The sequence below is a fragment of the Carya illinoinensis genome, chromosome 4 (assembly GCF_018687715.1).
Source record: "Carya illinoinensis cultivar Pawnee chromosome 4, C.illinoinensisPawnee_v1, whole genome shotgun sequence".
Lineage (NCBI taxonomy): Eukaryota > Viridiplantae > Streptophyta > Magnoliopsida > Fagales > Juglandaceae > Carya > Carya illinoinensis.
In genome coordinates, this window is record NC_056755.1 from 40,069,274 (window position 1) to 40,087,383 (window position 18,110).

An 18,110-nucleotide genomic window follows, 5' to 3' on the forward strand; every position below is an offset into this window, starting at 1 on the left:
GGTTTGAGTTTCCCATTTCCCTTCTACATAATGCATATAAAAATCATATGGTTTACAGGATCAGTTACTGAAGCTGCCATAGATGTGTGATTGTTACCCTTTGGCTTATCCTTAGGGGCACTTGTCATGTAGTTTATTTTCTGTTTTGGCGAATTACTTTTAAATTTGCATTATTATGGTAATGCATAAAATACAGAAATTTTGTTTAGTCATTTGTTTTTCTTTTGTGGATTGGTACTGGTTTAGCATTGCTTGTTCTGAAGAATGCATGTAGACTAGATTCTGCAGAACAGATGAAGGGTTATAGTTGTCGCATTCCACTTGCACGTTTAAGCTCGTATATCCAATGCCACAGAATTATGGCCCATTTCACATGCACAATTTTGTAAACTTGCTGTCTTCAACCATGTCTTTGAATGCTTGCTGCAGTCTTCAAGGATGGATGCAACTTTGAAACGTTACCCGCTTTTATGGTTACATATACTATGATGAATAGAGTACTCGTTATAAGATCTCTCTCTCTCCCACTCTCATGAGCTGCTCAGCCCTGGCCTTAATATGTCTGGATCCCTGCCGATGTTGTGAGCATTGACTTGTGAGTTTTATGCATGGTTAATCTTGGTTTGCCAAATACAAAGTCTGTTCTTTAAAAATACACTTTTAGAAGGTGGCTCAGGGAAAGAATTTAAGATGACAATAATTGCAGATAGACGAGGCATGAATTGAAATTTTGTACTCGAATTATAGGTTGAGCTGCCATCCTTTTCTTTCTTGGTTTTGAGTTTGGTTGTCAAGGCTGTGGATGAAGCAGTTTTTCCTGGACGGTGGAACATCTGGGAAGTTGGAGTCGGGCTCAAAGCTATCCATGTTAAGCTTGGTAGTTTGCGTCTTTTCTCGCGAAGTTGATCTTTTGATTTCAAATACAAAACAAAATGGTCCGTCTTTATGATTTTTCTCCCTGAGATTGTTGTTATATTGGTTAAGAGAAATGTTATGATGAAGGTGGTTTTTTGGGCACTCTGTTAGAGAACTGTTTAGGATAATATATTAGTCATCAGGAGTCTTGACGGCTATGGTAGGCAATGGTATAGATCAGATCTGATTGGAGCGACGGCAGGATACGCATGCCGAAGAATAATGACTTCAACACCAATGGGTGTCTGCGCAAGAACTCCAATCGACGGGGGATTAATGACTTCACATTCCTTTTTTGAAAGAAAAAAAGAAAAGAAAATGAATATCTAGAGGAAAGGGACGGGCAACTTTTATTCACCACATAAACACAAAGAAAGCAAGAAACTCTCTCTAAACCCACCCGTTCTATCTTTAAACCCACCACCTACCTATCCACATAAGGTGCCGATTTGAGTGTCCCTCCCTCTCCCCTCCGCTTCTCCTTTTATTCCCGGGGCTTGAAATTCAAGCCATTCTTGTAAAAGTATTCTATGGTTTATCTCGTGGAAAATGCTACTACCACCGATAGCTTTTTAACTTTGTACCGACTGAGCTGGCAGTAGCAACCTGGCTATTAATATAGGATGGTGCTACAGGTACTGTTGGTGGCCATCGTTAGGCAAAAACAAAAATTTGTTTTTTTATTTTTTTTCAAATTATTTTTAATAGTTTTAAACATTTTTAAAAAATATAAAAAATTATAATAATTTTAAAAAAAAATTTTCTAATCATTAAGGAAAAGAAAAAATTAAAAAAAAAAATTTTGGGCCAACGGTGGCCCCCAGCGGGAGCCATCAGCGGTGGCCTTAGTGTTTTCCATTAATATATGAATAAAGCTAGGTTGTCGCCTCTATTAGACCGCTCCATTTGACTAATTACAAAAATATATATTTTTTTAAAATTTTACGATTAAGAAATTGATTTTTAGTGTATTATTAGTTTTTTTATATATTTTTAAAAAAAATTTAAAATGATAAAAAAATATGAAAAAAATTGAGAAAAAATGATAAGATGAATTTACACTAACAATAACTTATAGCGGTAAGTTACAGGCGGCAAAGTAGCGAGGTTCTTAATATATATAGATATAAACGAGAGTTCCAAATCTATGATACATTCTCCTCTTCCTCTCTTTTGACTAACTGTGTTGGAATGCTAGAGTTGAAATAAAAATTTTTAGGAATGTTAGAGTTGAAATAAAAATTAAAAATTGAATAAAGTATTATTAGAATATTATTTTTTAATATTATTATTATTTTAAAATTTGAAAAATTGTGTTGTTTATTATATTTTATGTTAAAATTTAAAAAAATTATAATGATGAGTTGAGATTAATCGAAGTGAGTTGACGATTCAATCTGGTTGCCTTACGGGCGTAAACATCTCCCTCATTCATCCCCGTCCCTCCCTCCACACTAACTAGGGGATGGCCTCAAAATTCATGGATATGTTCTTCATGTATTTTTTTATTTTATAATATATATATATATATATATAAATGCTCTTCCTGTATTGTTATTCCTTCCCTGGGATAAATCTTTTCAGAGATCGAATTCATCTCCTGCTATTTGGGAAGTCCGCAAATCAGTAAAACAATGTGGCCTATATTTTTCCACTTTGAAGATAATTTCGACTACATAAATTACATCATATTATATTCTGTCATTTCTTGCAGCTACATATATATATATTCTTTATCCGTTTCAATGGGAAAGCCCCACATTTCATGCCAGAGAAGCTTTTGCAATGATGACTGCTTCTTTTGTTTCACTTTTTGAGGTTTATGATCAGCGATTTCATGCAGTTCTAGTTCATAGCTGCTCCGCGACACCATTCTCTGCAATTTACTTCTAAAAGTGTGCGTATGTATACAACAAACATTTCATGTGACCATCTCATCAGCTTTTGTGTTGAATTTATGAATTGCACAAAAAAAAAAAAAATCGTAGTTCTGAAATCATGGAGGATGGACGGAGGGAGGGGAGAGGAAAGGAGGAAAGTGGTTTGGAATTTGGATTCCCGTTTTATTCTCTCTCTTTTCTTTTTTTCTTCAATTTTATTAATAATCACGTGTCATTCATATAGCATCCCATGTCAGTCGGTATAAATCCTCAGTAAATGTTGTCGGTGACTGTACGTTTCCCTTAAAAATAGACTTTTATATGTTATGTCGTTGGTCAAGAATTGAATACCAGATGCTCCAGAAAAAGGCAGAGGAGGAGATGGAGGTTTGGTGGCGGAGTCGGAAATGGGAGCAGATACGGGTATTCTTCTTGATATTGCTTCTTCACGGTGTGGCCATTCTTATCTTCACCCGAGGTTTCCTTCTCACCCGGACCGAGCTCCCCTTTTACAGCCATTGCTCCGATCTTTCCCAATCTCCTTGCTTTTCTACTTCTTCTTCTTCGTCGTCGACTTCTTCTCCTAACTCTTCCCGTTGTTGGACCAAGCCGGTTATTGATCGCGTCGTCATCATTATCCTCGACGCCCTCAGGTACAAACAATCCCTCTTTGTTTTTCTTTTCCTTTAGATATATTTTTGTTTATATTTTTTGCCTTTTAGGTTTGACTTTGTTGCTCCCAGTACGTTTTTCGAAGGTCAGATTTTTTTACTGTTTCGGTTTATCTTAATTTCTGCAAGACTCTTTTTATTTTGTAACTGGCTTAACTTAAAACTGTGAGTGATTGATATTAATTGAGTGCGTGCAAATGTCAGTGTCGAAACCATGGATGGACAAGTTACGAGTGATTCAGAAGCTGGCTTCTGAGCGAGGATCTTCGGCTAGGATTTTCAAAGCTATAGCAGATCCACCAACCACGAGTTTGCAGCGTTTGAAAGTGAGTTTTTTTTTTTTTTTTTTTGCCGTTTACTTCTTGTTATGGTTTCATGTGCCTAATTACTGCCTACTAGCAAAGAAAGAAGCATACAAGTCATTAAAATTAGACCCTCTTAAACAATGGCTTTAGTCCAAAGTAACAAAGATTGATAAAAGAAAGCTCTAATTAAACCCCCCAAAGAACGTTCTCTATTTTCAAAGCAGCGTCCATTCCTCTTGTTCCATACACACCACATAAGATATACAGGCACCATCTTCCAAACCTCTGGTACTTGACTAATATACCTAATTTGTTCCGTGCATTTCATTGTTATTATTATGTTTCATGCTAAAAATTCAATACGAGCTGACTGATACTTTAGAGCTTCGGCGCGTTGGGAAATGCTGGGGTGATGAAAATCGGCCATATAATCTGTGTACTTGGCCTATGCCTATTCTTATTAATATAATATGTTACTTATAAAAAAATGGGCCTTATAATGCAGCTACCTCATAGACCTTTTTTCCCCTTAAACTTTAGGGATAATTCAATTTCCCCCTCCCACGACTACTACCTTGCTGTCACTTACGTTATGAATTGAGTCAGTACTACTCAGATCCATGAACTACAGTACTACCAACCCCCTCGTGCCATTTTAGAGCAAATGTGACAATGAGGTGGTATTTTGTGGATTTGTGTTTTATTGAGTCAAAGTTTAGGGACAAGTGATGCTAGGCGGTAGTTTGTGGGTCCGTGTTGTTGTGTGACAAAGCTTAGGAAAGTGATTATAGAGTGATGGTTCGTACGGAAGAAGGAATTAACAGTATTTGTTGGTCCCACTGGATTGGTTTTAATGGAACTTTCATTCTTTGCAAAAATATGATTTTGTTGCAGCAGGCAGATTTTCTGATATGTTAGTTCCTTTCCTTTTCCTGCTATGAGATTAAACCAAACTTGGATGTTTTATATTTCAAATTAGTTCATGTGAAGCATGAGCTTAATCTCTAATGTTGCCTTGTTCCACTTGCATTTTTTTCAGGGCCTGACAACCGGTGGACTGCCTACATTTATTGACGTTGGGAATAGCTTTGGTGCTCCTGCAATTGTTGAAGATAACTTTATACATCAGGTTGACATTGTGATTTACTTTGCTCACATATATTGGGTGATTTGGTTTGCTTAGTATTAGATTCTTTTTCTTGTTTGTTACTGTGATGTAAATCCAATACAAGGGCTCTCTTGCAGTTAGTTCAAAATGGAAAGCGAGTGGTGATGATGGGGGATGATACATGGACACAGTTGTTCCCTAATCATTTCAAAAAGTCTTATCCGTACCCCTCTTTTAATGTTAAAGATCTTCATACGGTATGCATCATGTTCCCATGCAGGTTTGAGCTTCAATTACTCTTCCCCTATAATATTTGATGGAGTCTGCTTGTTAGATGGAGTTATAAGTTGTTCATTAATTATTACACTGGCTAAAAAGTAATTGAAGTTTTTTCTCCAGGTAGACAATGGATGCATCGACCACCTACTCCCAACCTTGTATCAAGAAGATTGGGACGTTCTTATAGCACATTTTCTTGGTGTGGTATGTTCAGCATGCTTTATTAGTTAAGCAAAACTTGGTTGGATATCTTCGGTTTGCGTGTATGTAAAAACTGCTGTTTAAGTAGCGGATATTGCTATAATCTGTTTGTAATTTTCCTTCTAAAAACCCTTAGAAATTGACTCAAGTGGTAAATGCCTTGAGCTTGGGGGTATGCTCCCCGCAAGTCTTAAGGTTCAAATCCCCTTGGGTGCAGACAATCTCTAGTGGCCATTGAACTGAGAGATTTTCTCCTTGAATTACCCGAGGTGCACTTGCGGGAAACTTCTTCGCAAGTGGGATTAGTTGGGACGTTGTTCCTGGACACCCGGTGCCAATAAAAAAAAATTCCTTCTGAATTTTTTGGGCACAAGTAGTTGTGAACCAAAATTTGCAAGCATATACAGGAAATTAATGAACAAACTGTACTTGGGACAAATATTTATGACTATCTAACTAGATGATCATATTTGAATTGGAAAACCAAAATTCTCCTGAGTGAAGCTTTTCACTTATCCTGTATACTTGGGCTCTTGCCTATTCTTATGATTAATAAAATCTTGTTTACTGATTAAAAAAAAAAAAAAAGCTTCACTTATTGTCCAACATATTTGCTCAAAGATGCCCCAATATAAAAATGGGTTGAACCATTTAAGTTATTTAACGTAAGAAAACTCCCTCATGGCGGGAGTAATGTGGGACACATCCAATCTTTCACTCGGGAAGCGAGTTTGTTAATTGGTCAATTGTCTGTACTCCAATTTATGGGGGTGGATTAGGGATTTATAACTTGATGAAATTCAGCCAAGCCCTATTGGGTAAATGGTTGTAGAGGTACCGACATGAAAGGGGCGGCCTTATGGAAGTCCTTTATAGATTCATAGTTTGGGGAAGCTTGGGGGAGATAGTGCTCGAATGAGGTATGCGGCTCATGTGGAGTGGATTTGTGGAAATACATTAGGGGACATTGGGAGATCTTCCGAAGACATGAACATTTTGTGATGGGCGACAACTCGTGTTAGATTTTGGTATGACAAATAGTGTGGTGAACAAAGCCTCCATGACACCTTTCCTACCATTTTTGAGCTTGCACGAGATATGGATGCAGCGATACCTGATCTCTTGGCCTTTTCTAGTGGCTCCCTCAATGGAATGTAGAATTCATTAGGGCAGCCCAAGATTGGGAGTTGGAGATTATCACATAGTTCTATTGGGCATTGTATTTCATAAGCATGACAAAGGGTACCATAGATAATATGAACTGGAGCCCCTCTAAGAAAGGTAAATATACTGTCAGATCGTTTTACCAAGTTTTAACGAGCACTTGAATGATCATGTTCCCATGGAAAAGTATTTGGCAGGTGAAAGCTCATTCAAAAGCAGCTTTTTTCTTAAGGACAACATCATTGGACAAGATGTTCACCATAGATAGTTTAAGAAAACGCCGGGTAATGGTGTTGAATTGGTGGCTGTCTGTATAAGAAGAATGGTGAATCAATATATCATTTGCTTTTACATTGTGAGGTGGCCAAAACCATGTGGGATGATTTTTTTGCTAGAATTGGATTGTCATGGGTCATGCCTCTTAGACTAGTGGATTTCCTTGCAAGCTAGAGAGGCCTCCAAGGTAATCCACAAGTGGCAGCAATTTGGATAATGGTTCCTATATGTATGTGTTGGCATATATGGCGGGAGAGAAATGATAGATGTTTTAAAGATCGCGAGAGAATAGTGGATGAGATTAATGACTGGTTTGGATTTAGAGTGTTTCATCTCATCTCATCGCATCGCATCTCATTATTACAATTTTTTCAAATTTTCACACAAAATATAATAAACAATTCAATTTTTTCAAATCTCAATTCATCATTTTTAAATCCCAAAACAATAATAATATTAAAAATAGTATTCTAACAATATTTTTTTCAACTTTCAACTTTCATCTAAAATCATCTCATTTCATCTCATATTTGAATCCAAACCAGCCCTAAAGTTTTCTTTTTTAAATCATTGTTCTTATGTGGAGGGGCAGTTGTTTGTAATGGGCTAAATGTCCATGATTTTCTCCTTTCGATTGTAAACTCTAATTAGGTTATTCTCATGTACATTCCTTGTGTACTTGGGCCTTGCCTGCTTAATGGTGAAAATAATTGTGATACCCCATATGATAAGGACAAAAAATAAGTAGTGAATGAAATCCCACATTACTTGGGAATGAGAAGTTATTGCTCTTTATAAGGTTCCAATGAGGCTCTAATTGTATTATTGACTAATTTTCCATGTGGTTTGGGCCTTCCATTGGGACGTTACAAATGGTATCAGAGTCTATCCTAACAAAAAATGTGGGACTTGAGTAGTGCCAACGACAACGGACAGGCCCGATAAGGACGTTGAGAATTTAGGGGGGGAGGGGGGGGGGGGGGGGGGGGAGATTGTGACACCCCATATGATAAGCATAAAGGTAGGTGGTGAATGAGATTCCATGTTGCTTGAGAAGGGGAAGTTCTTGCTTTTTATAAGATTCCAATATGGTTTCAATTGTATCATTGAATAGTCCTTTTGGAGTGTAGGCCATGTGGTTTAGGTCTTCCATTGGGATGTTACAATAATATGATATAGTGCTTGCTTGTACAATGAGAAAAGGATGTGAGGGAGCTCCTTAGGATTATCACTCTTAAAGAAGGTTTCATAGGTCATGCTCCCAGCTGCTTTCTATGAAATTTATTATAGGATATGAACAGTAGTCTTCTGTCATATGGATATCATGTCAAAGCCAATGTGCTGAGGTGCAATTAAGTCATTGTGTTGCTCATATCTTCGGAGATGCATGGTGAAAAAGGAAAAACTGCTTTGGAGTTTGCGGGAGTTTCAACTAGTATCATCTTTGCTTTGGCCTGGGCATTCTTATTAAAATTCTTGTTTTATGGTGCTGATATTATTGATGTAACACTTACTCTTTTATGATCCTAAAGAGCTGCACCAAGTCATTTAGAGCTTTATATTATTAACAAACTAATGACCTATCATCTCCTCTCAATTTATATTGTTTCAGGCTGCAAGAGAAACTTTTATATTCATGATCTTTTGTATGACTCAGGATCATGCAGGCCACATATTTGGGGTTGATTCCAGTCCAATGATAGAAAAATTGGAGCAATACAATCTCGTTCTAGAGGTATGTTTGTTGAACTTATAGACACAAATGCCAGTTTGGACAACATACAAATTGGATTCTGCTTCCATGAATTCCTGATCCATGTTTACTTGATGTTGGCACACATCAAGTTGCTGTGACAAATTTCTAGGTGTTTTAAACTAATAGTCTATCCCACATCTGTCGGAGTAAGTCATTCCTGGTTCTTATTCTGGTAGATGTTACTTCTGAAATTTAACTATTGGAGATAGTGGATCTTGGGTTCTTTTTTTTTTCCTTTCAAAATATTTGCATGCTTACTTTATTTAGGGGTTACTTTGTCGGGAATGTTTTATTTTAGGTGCAGAAGAAGTTAAATTATATGGTTCTACTTTGCTGCTATCCTTCCTGAATTCATCAAATCCTTAATTTTTAATCTTGTCCTCTCTCTGGCTTTACTAACATCAACAGATTGATCACTTATTTTGTTCCAGAAAGTAATTGAAGTGTTGGAGAGCCAATCTGGACCAGGTGGCTTACATGAAAATACATTGCTTCTTGTGATGGGTGACCATGGACAAACCCTACATGGAGATCATGGTGGAGGGAGTCCTGAAGAGGTGTTATATATATATATATATATATATCATGTTCTTGTAGAAACTATAGTTTGCAGTTATCAAATCCTTTGCTCATGCTGACCCCAGTCATTTAATGCAGGTTGAAACGTCAATATTTGCCATGAATTTTAAGAAGCCTCCATTTTCAATACCACCTGAGTTTGATACTTCATCTGGTGGACACAATTTGGTATTACCCATCTCCTAAATGCTGTTGGCTTCAAGATTTCTCCCATCAATTGGTTGCTTTTCCTTGGCTTTTCTTCTTCTTCCTCTACTTTAGCTGGATTTGGAATGTCTACATGCTCATATTGCTTCTCTAAAAAATGAGAGAGAAAATAAGAAAAAAAAAAAAATGGAGAAAGTTGTAAGGATGGATAAAACATAATAAGATGTGGCTTATTTAGACTTTTAGACGATACATACATCTGAGATTTTATTGTAAAGGTGCTCATGGTTTTATCTTCCTGAATATTTTTTTGTTCTTTGAAATCTAGGATGGGAAGAAGATGTACATCAGCTCTATCCAACAGGTTGAAATGGTTTATCTTTCAGATGTCACATGTTTGGGACATTGTTTCTCTTGATACAATTGTATATTTATTTTATGACCTGTATTTAGTTGAGTCACTCTTTGCAGCTTGACTTTGCAGTAACACTGTCAGCGCTGGTTGGCATCCCCTTTCCTTTTGGAAGGTGCAGTGTAAGCATCCTGTTAATATGAACTTTTTTATATGTTTATTTTAGCTATAAAAAAAAATATGTACATTGTTTTATATGTTTTAAATTTATACACTTTGAGGTGCACTTGTGGAAAACTTCTTTCCAAGTGTCTATTCCCCCCTGGGATTAGTTAGTACTTTGTTCTTGAACACCCAGTGCCAATAAAAAAAATTATACACTTTTATGATGGCTTTAGTTATGGATTGCTTAGCTCAAATTTATCTTTCCTCAACTCCTTCTAATATGTGCTTTGGGTGAGTGATGCAAGATTCTTTTGGATTAAAAACCGTAAATTGGATACATAATATTTAGGTTTGGTGTGGAAGGGCTGGGTTGTTATAGTTTGGTGGGGGTAGAGTCTCGACAAAGAATGCCACTGGCAAACCGCTGAAGACCTCAGAGAGGAGTAAATGCTGATGCTTTAGTTTGGGACAGATAATAATGACACAAGGCCAACCCAGGAGCTGCAGATTATTCTTCATCATGTCAGGGTTTATAATTTGCACATTTACTAGAGAGCTCCAGTAATGGCCCATAAGTTTTTCATTTGTGTGTAGTTCTGCTGCTGGGCTTTATATGCAGCCTATAGTGATTTACATTTTGTTTTAATGATCAAACTTTCTGAGATCTTTTAGTTTTAAAATTTGGACACCTATTCCAATAGGATTAGGAATACCAAATTTCGGGTCCTTCGAGGCTTTGCTAGAAGTTTTTATTGCATCTTTTCCTTTTTTTGATTGCTTTGGAAATCTGTGACTGATTGATTACCTGAGGCTTCCATCATTTTTTTTTAAGAACTCTGTTGGGATAGCTGATTCTGCAAATGTGAACCCAACCAATTAGACTTCCTCATGAAAATCCATGCTCCATCTGCTACTCAATAATGTTGGTGGGATACTAAGGTTGATGCTATACTATAAATGGCCTTGAAAGAAAAAATTAGCCTCTTTGTACTGTTTTCTTAAATCTTTTGTTTTGTTCTAAACCTTCATTCTCATACTTGTAAGTTGTAAGAGCATTCACTCTTGTTTGAAACTGCCAAGTACTTTTCTGTAATAAAATGAGACAAATCTGTGGATTCGTTAAAATCCTTTGATGTCATCCCATGTTTCAGAAGCATAATTGCATTCTACTGGGGTTCTGTTAAGCCTAGTTGATTTTTTTTGGAAAATTCAATGAGCCAACCATGAGAGTTTGTCCAACTTTGCTTACTTCTATTGCATATGCTTTTAACATGATATGTTGTTTTTGTCCCTATGCAAACGACTCTTAAAGCTGGCCGACCTAAACAAGTTGTTTATATAAATAGCCATGTGAATACACCTGCTTCCAAGCTTATCTTGTTTTCTCGTATTCCTCAATATACTTGTTCAAACATATGAAAATTATTTATCAGTGTATTATTGGCCATTAGCTCACCAGTGTTTTATTGTATTAGTACTTTCTGTTTTGTTGTTATTTTGTACATTTTCTATATTAAGAATAATACTCATGACATTCTTTTTTTGTCCAGCATTGGGCGTGTTAATACTGATTTGTATGCTTTGGGTTCTGGTACATTGAACTCAGAGGGCACTAATCTAGAAAAATGTCAGAATCAGTCTGAATTGGAACAATGGAAGCAAAATTATGTCAATGTACTCTGTATCAATTCTTGGCAGGTATTTATCTTGTTGGCTTTAGAGTTGATATTCGAGCAAGGGGCTGCAGAGATTTTATGAATATTTAAGGATTTGTCTCCTATTGATTTAATTCAATGGGTTATAACATGTAAATTAGGTGGGGAACATTTAACTTGGAAAAACGTTTTGAAAAATAATTTGTGCTTGCCATTTGTTAATTGTTATTCACAGCACAACTCTCAAGTAAAGGATTGTAAAGAAAGGTAGCACGCTTTATAGCTCTTGGTTTGGAAATCTATATTGGAAAAAAATTCCAACTAAACTTACCACCCTCCCGAAACTCCTTTGTTGTTTATCACCCAAGCTTCTTGATCCACAAAGATTCCAGAAGAGTTGTTTTTACTTTTTCTTTTTCTTTTTCTTTTTTTTTTTTTAAAAAAAAAAGCAAATGATTGTATTAATGAAATAGGCATAGTCCAAGTACACAAGCTGGTATACAAGAGTCAACATCAATCTAGGAAGACAAAATGGAAATAAGGAAATCATGAAAATCAAGGCCACTGAAATAAATAGCTTTGGCCCAAAGAAATGGGATTCTAATTAAAATCAGTCTAAGCTCTACTAAAGAGCACTCCTTGTCTTCGAACGTCCAGTCATTATCCTCCTGCCATAAGCACCACAGAATACAAATAGGAACCATCTTCCACACAGCTGGGATTTGTGGAATACCACCTAGATTTGTCCAACTGACCAGAAGTTCAACCATAGTGGCAGGCATAACCCAAGCTAGTGCTAATCGTCTAAATACATCTTCCCATAACGCTATAGCGACCTCACAATGCAGTAGAAGATGATCCACAGTCTCACCACTTTTTTTGCACATATAGCACTAGTTGACTATAATTACCCTGCATTTCTGTAGGTTATCCGTTGTAAAAATCTTTCCTAGAGATGTTCAAGCAAAGAATGCTGCTTTGGGAGGCACCTTGTTTCTCCAAATCTTTCTCCATGGAAAGTGATTGTTCTGCGATTGTGTGAGAATTTATAGAAAGAGCAAACCGAGAATATACCTTTTCCTACATGTACCCACCACAGCGTGTCAGAGCCTTGAGGGCTCAGATGAATGGAGTACAAGAGTCTAAAGAAGTCCACGAATCTGTCAACTTCCCACTCTTGGGCCGCCCTGGTAAAGCTCACATTCCTTAGAAGAGTTGATTACTTCTCTGTTTTCAGCTCCCCGAGGGTTCTCTTTTCTTCTAGCAACCTCAACTACCCTTCATCTCTCATTTCAAAACCCAGCATTTTTACACAATCATTACAACCATTCATAACAAATTTACAAATCCTGCAAATATTCCTGCACCTTAATCAACCAGCATCCCTGGGTCTCATTATCATGCTTCTGAGACACATTAATTCTCAGCAACCTTTCCTCTGCAATAACTTTGATTCAATCTCTCTCCTTCCCCTTCCCCCCATAGGGTTCCGCATCTCCAATTAATATATGATGATCAGACCATCGTTAACACACTGCATACTGTTGCTAAAACTCATTTTTAACAACCCAATTGAACAATTGTGGTTGTTCCTAAGCACTCTTGAGCCGTTTTTGTTCTTCAGTTAAAAAAGATCTCTTGTGCTAATATCATCATCATCATCCATAGAGCATGCAATTTAGCAAAAATGTGCACATTCTATCTTCAATATGCGGAGAGGCCTATATATATTTTTAAGATCAACACTGGGATTTAGCTTCAAATCTTTATGTACTAGGAAGGGGACTGATTTTGGAAATTTTTTGAATGTCTGTTTTATAATTTTATTTAATGTTTTTCAATGATTAGTGGCTGCAAGATCTTCATTTAGAAGCTTACCCAGAAAAAAAAAATTATCATTGAGGTAGTTTTCTGGGTTTCATCATCTCTATTAGTGACAAAATGATTCTTATTGTTTAGGTGAAAAGGTACATTGATGTTTATTCAGCTTCATCTCTCATTGGATTTTCCCATGAAGACTTGTTGCAAATTGCGGATGTATATGCTCAAGCAGATAAGAGTTGGTCCAATACTACAAAGAAATTATTCTTACATCAAAATGAATGCTCTGATTCATTATTACCTGCTCTTAAGATGCAAATTGACTTGTATGTTAATTTCTTAACAAGTGTTGCTGAGCTAGCACGCTCAAAATGGACTGAGTTTAATTTGAAGATGATGGGTACTGGTTTCGGCATAATGTTAGTGTCTCTGCTTATCCATTTACTATCTATCAAGTGGGTGGCCAAGCAGTATGGTGCTTCATTTACTTGTGGAGATTCTGGGATTTCGTTAGGCTTAATTGTTGCATGTTTTGTGGTAGTTATACGTGCAAGCAGCTTCCTCTCAAATAGTTATATTTGTAAGCTCTCCGTCACTGAATATTTATTGTTGTATGGTTGTACATTCCATTTTATATGCTGGCATTCACATCTTTTTTACCTTTTTTGTGATAACGTTGGGATCAGTGGAAGAAGGAAAAGTAGCAAATTTTCTTTTGGCTACAACTGGCATTTTTAAGTTACGTTACACAATCCTAAGGAAGAAGATGCTATTAGAAGTATGTATTTTCTCCTGAGATTCTTGCAATTTCATTTTGAGCAATCTTCAACCTCATGTATATTATACGGTACCATAACACTTATTTTTGTTGTTTATGGGATGCTTGGTTTGAGATTTAGTTCAATTTGTTCATACCCAATCTTGTACAAGTCCACTCACCTATAAACTCGTGATTTATATTAAGTTTGTTAAAATTCGATCGTAAGCCATTAGGTGCTTGACAAACTAAGTATTTAGTTTTGTATGGACTTTAAGTTTTCAACACTAAGAACCTGTTTCTTGATTTTAATAAGTTCACGAAGCAATAACAAAGCAAAAAGAGCTACTGTAACTATGGTTTGGTCACTTATATGGTTCACAAAACACTCCCTCTTATTCAAGATTGTTTCCTTTGAAGCTAATGTTTCAGGTATGTATTGCAGGCAGTTGTCTTCCTTCTCTTGATCACCTTTTGCAGATTTACCATTGAAATTGGGCTATCAAAGCAGGCTGTGACCTCTCAATTTCTGAACGCTTATCCTTCATGGATAATGAGTATTGTCTCACAGTTTCCTGCTTGGATGTATATAGCTGAAGTTGTACCAATTCTAGTGCTGATTTTATTGTCATACTTGCTATACAAGACCATTTCTAGCAGCTATTTTGTGGGGATTTGGAAGTATATGATCATGGGAACCATTTTAAGTTATATGCTCATAGCAGTGCACTGGGCCTCAGAAAGTGGTACATGGAGTCTGGCTCTGGTTTCTTATGGCATCAGCAGAAATTGCATTCCCCGAATGATTTATGGTATTGGGCTTGGACAAGTATCACTACTGGCATTTAGTCAGCTGTTCAACAAAGATAAAGGTTTAGATCACAGCAAAAGCTTAGTTGTTAAAACGGTGGGAATGCTATCTGCTTTGAGTTCAGTAGTCATTCTTCTGTTAGGAAAACAAGGTCCCTTGGTTGCTTTGGCATCCATAATTGGAGGTGATGGTTGCTTTTGTACCTCATGCTTAGTTTTATTATACACAGTTTAGTAAGATATTTTTTGCAATCTTATACTTGCATTAATGTAAGGCAATATCCATTCATTTAAGTTTGGAGAATATATATCCATTTAGTCATAGATTTTTTTCAGTAAATAAGACGTCTGTGGATGTTGTATCTTTAGCTGTGCAAGTGTAGTACACATTTATGAAGGATTTGCTTTATGTAATTTTGTGTCTTTCCAGGCTGTTGCATAATGAGTCTGGGCAACATGGAACATGAAGCCAAGGACAGCATGAGTGATCCTTTGGCTGTTGATCCTCTTCCCGTAACACAATGGAACTTTCTAGCGGCATGTATGTTCTTCTGCACTGGTCACTGGTATGTTGCTTGTTCTCTACTACGAGTTTTGCAGGTTTTTTGACGTTTTTACTGCTGCTATGCTTTATGTTTTGTCGGAAATTCATTTGATGTGCACCACTAGATAACTTTTATGTTTGTAATGGGTGTGTGTGGGTAGCTGGTAATTTGGGATTTATCTTCCATACCTTCTAATTAATTTTTCTTCAGGTGTGCTTTTGATGGCCTTCGATATGGTGCTGCATTTATCGGGTGAGTCTTAAGCTTGTTCACACAAGCCTAGTTATTAGAATTTTCAATTATCAATGGGGATCTTGCTAGCGCCAAATCGACTCAATTGAACAAGTCGCAACTCAGCAGCATTTTTAATTGACTTTCTTGAGCATGAGATTTCATTAGTGGTTAACTCCTTTTGGTGATGCAGTCATTTTGCCCCTATTATAGTGATTGATATGGCTGGTTTAATTGCCAGTACCCTGTTGATGAATGATTGACCCTATACCATTTTCAGGTTTGATGAATTTATCCTTATTCGCCAAGCAATCCTCCTTACTATTGACACATTTGGTTTTTCTCACATCCTTCCTATATTTGCACTGCCATTTCTTGTTGCTCGCCAAAATATGTTGAGTCAGAAACAATTCATTTTAATGCGGTTATCTCAAGTAAGTTAATTACCTGGATGTTTTTGTATATTGGGTATATTAAATCTATCCCTATATTTTTTATTTTTTGCCTTAATTTGGTAAAAGAGTATTGTTTCTGTTGGCCATACTACGGTCAGCTTGTCTCATCCGTGATAAATGGTATAATTGATAGCTGTTTATGTTGTAGGTGTATCTGATGTATGGGCTCATTACGGCCACCACAGTTACTGTCACGATGTTATGTGTCACAATTCACAGGCGGCATTTAATGGTAAATGCTACAAGGATTGTTTCATTTATGTCAATCTGTGCAATGTAGAGTTATGTTATGTACCACTCTCATCACACTCCCGTCACATTGTACTGATATGGCATTGCGCACATCAATCATTTAGATCGACGATAAGGGGGCAGGGCAGTAGTATTATAGCATTTTCAAACAACAAATGATGATGATGCCATACTGATAAGTGTACTGCTGTGAATGTTATCCTTTTTCAGGTATGGGGGTTATTCGCCCCAAAGTTTGTTTTCGATGTGGTGGGTCTTATCCTTACAGACGTCTTGATTTGCTTGGCATCTCTTTTCTATTTTGGTCGAGTGGAAAAGGATGTGCAACAAAATCCAAGTACTGAAAAATGAATGCTTATACTACGAACAACATATTTTCAACTTATGTAATTTACTTGTTATAGTTCATTAGCAATGCACAGTATTTATTTCAAGCACTGTGGTTTTCATTTTGTCTTATAGAGGAAATGCGTTGAGAAACGCATCAAGTCGGTTCTAGCAGTGAAAAGACACGTGTTTTCTTTTGATAGAAGAAGTAAAAGGGTGTTTTTTTTTTTTGAAATAATAATACCTCTTTCATTCATATAATTGTGTGATCAATACATTGTTTATCAGCAAGTAAACTATCCAAGACAAAGCTTGGTGCCTCTTCTATCCACACATTTTCCTCCTCAATCAATATGGCAGCCTTAGCCAAATTATGAGCTACAACATTAGTGTTTCGCTGAGAATATTGTCCCCTCCATCCATTGCATCCCTTGAGACTCCTCCTCAGCTCTTCAACTAGACTACCAACATATGATAGATCCTCCACTTGCACATTTACTGCATTTATGATAACCTGAGCATCATCCTCGAAGATGACTTTATCAAAGTATAAATCTTTGCACAAATCCATGGCTTTTCTAAATGCATAACATTCAGCTGTAACTGGATCTGCAATATTTAGTTTCTGCTCATGACAGGCTACCATAACCTCTCCCCTTTCGTTTCTGATTATCACTCCCACCCCCACCTTCTTGGCTTTAGCATCAAAAGCTGCATCCCAATTGGCCTTCACCATATTTTGCTCTGGTGGACACCATTTTTTCTCCCTTACTTGTGCACTGTTCAATCCCTCTGGTTTAGATTGAGCTGCATAGTACTCATTCAGGTCTTCCTTTGCTAATCTGATAACATAGCTTGGACTAGCAAATTTCTGTTCGAAAATAAACTTGTTTCTTCTGATCCACAAGTTCCTCATAACAGCAACCACTTCTTCTGTTTCAGCTTTATTGAGCTTAGATGAAATCTTTGCCCATAAACCCAGAAAATCATCTTCTTCAGTGTTCCATTTCTGCAAAGTCCTCGAATGCTCAGCCCAAACATCATTTGCAGCAGGGCAGAGCCATAAAACATGCATAACATTCTCAGCTTCTTTAAGGCAGATTGGGCACCTTGAGTTATCACATAATTTTTGAGCCACTAAGTTGCTTTTTGTGGCCAACAGATTATTTCCTGCTTTCCACATAAACAACTTCATTTTACTAGGCAAACTCATGCTCCAAATATGTTTCCATTGATCATCTACCTCATTGCCCTTAGAGGACTCCCCTTGCCACCTTCTTGATCTTTCTTTCTCTAGGAAATAGGCACTTTTCACACTAAACAAACCTTTGTTTGATGGGCCACAAATTAGCTTATCTTCAACCTCTTTTCTGCTCAAGGGGATATAACATATTTGATCTGCCTTCTCTTCTTTGAAAATAGACCTGATTAAGTCTTCATTCCACTCCTTCTTGCCCTC

The 18,110-nt window shown here is 36.8% G+C and overlaps 1 protein-coding gene across 3 annotated transcripts; it reads left to right on the top strand.

Moving 5' to 3' along the window:
- Positions 1-3,113: 3,113 nt before the first annotated feature.
- LOC122308366 (GPI ethanolamine phosphate transferase 3) lies at positions 3,114-16,907 on the top strand. 3 transcript variants are annotated; one of them, XM_043121648.1, is made up of 21 exons: positions 3,115-3,448; positions 3,518-3,552; positions 3,671-3,792; positions 4,811-4,900; positions 5,017-5,136; positions 5,279-5,362; positions 8,457-8,534; positions 8,987-9,112; positions 9,213-9,302; positions 9,610-9,645; positions 9,753-9,808; positions 11,349-11,496; positions 13,413-13,854; positions 13,961-14,052; positions 14,477-15,026; positions 15,272-15,407; positions 15,597-15,638; positions 15,811-15,849; positions 15,880-16,051; positions 16,221-16,304; positions 16,535-16,907. In XM_043121648.1, the coding sequence occupies exons 1-21, from the start codon at positions 3,117-3,119 to the stop codon at positions 16,673-16,675; spliced, it is 3,015 nt and encodes a 1,004-aa protein (XP_042977582.1). In that variant the 5' UTR covers positions 3,115-3,116; the 3' UTR covers positions 16,676-16,907. The 3 variants fall into 3 exon arrangements, 2 of the variants coding, with proteins under 2 accessions (XP_042977582.1, XP_042977583.1); XM_043121649.1 differs by lacking the exon at positions 15,811-15,849 and having other exon boundaries at positions 3,117-3,448; positions 15,898-16,051; XR_006242015.1 differs by lacking the exons at positions 15,811-15,849; positions 15,880-16,051 and having other exon boundaries at positions 3,114-3,448; positions 16,535-16,591.
- The last annotated feature ends 1,203 nt before the right edge of the window (positions 16,908-18,110 follow it).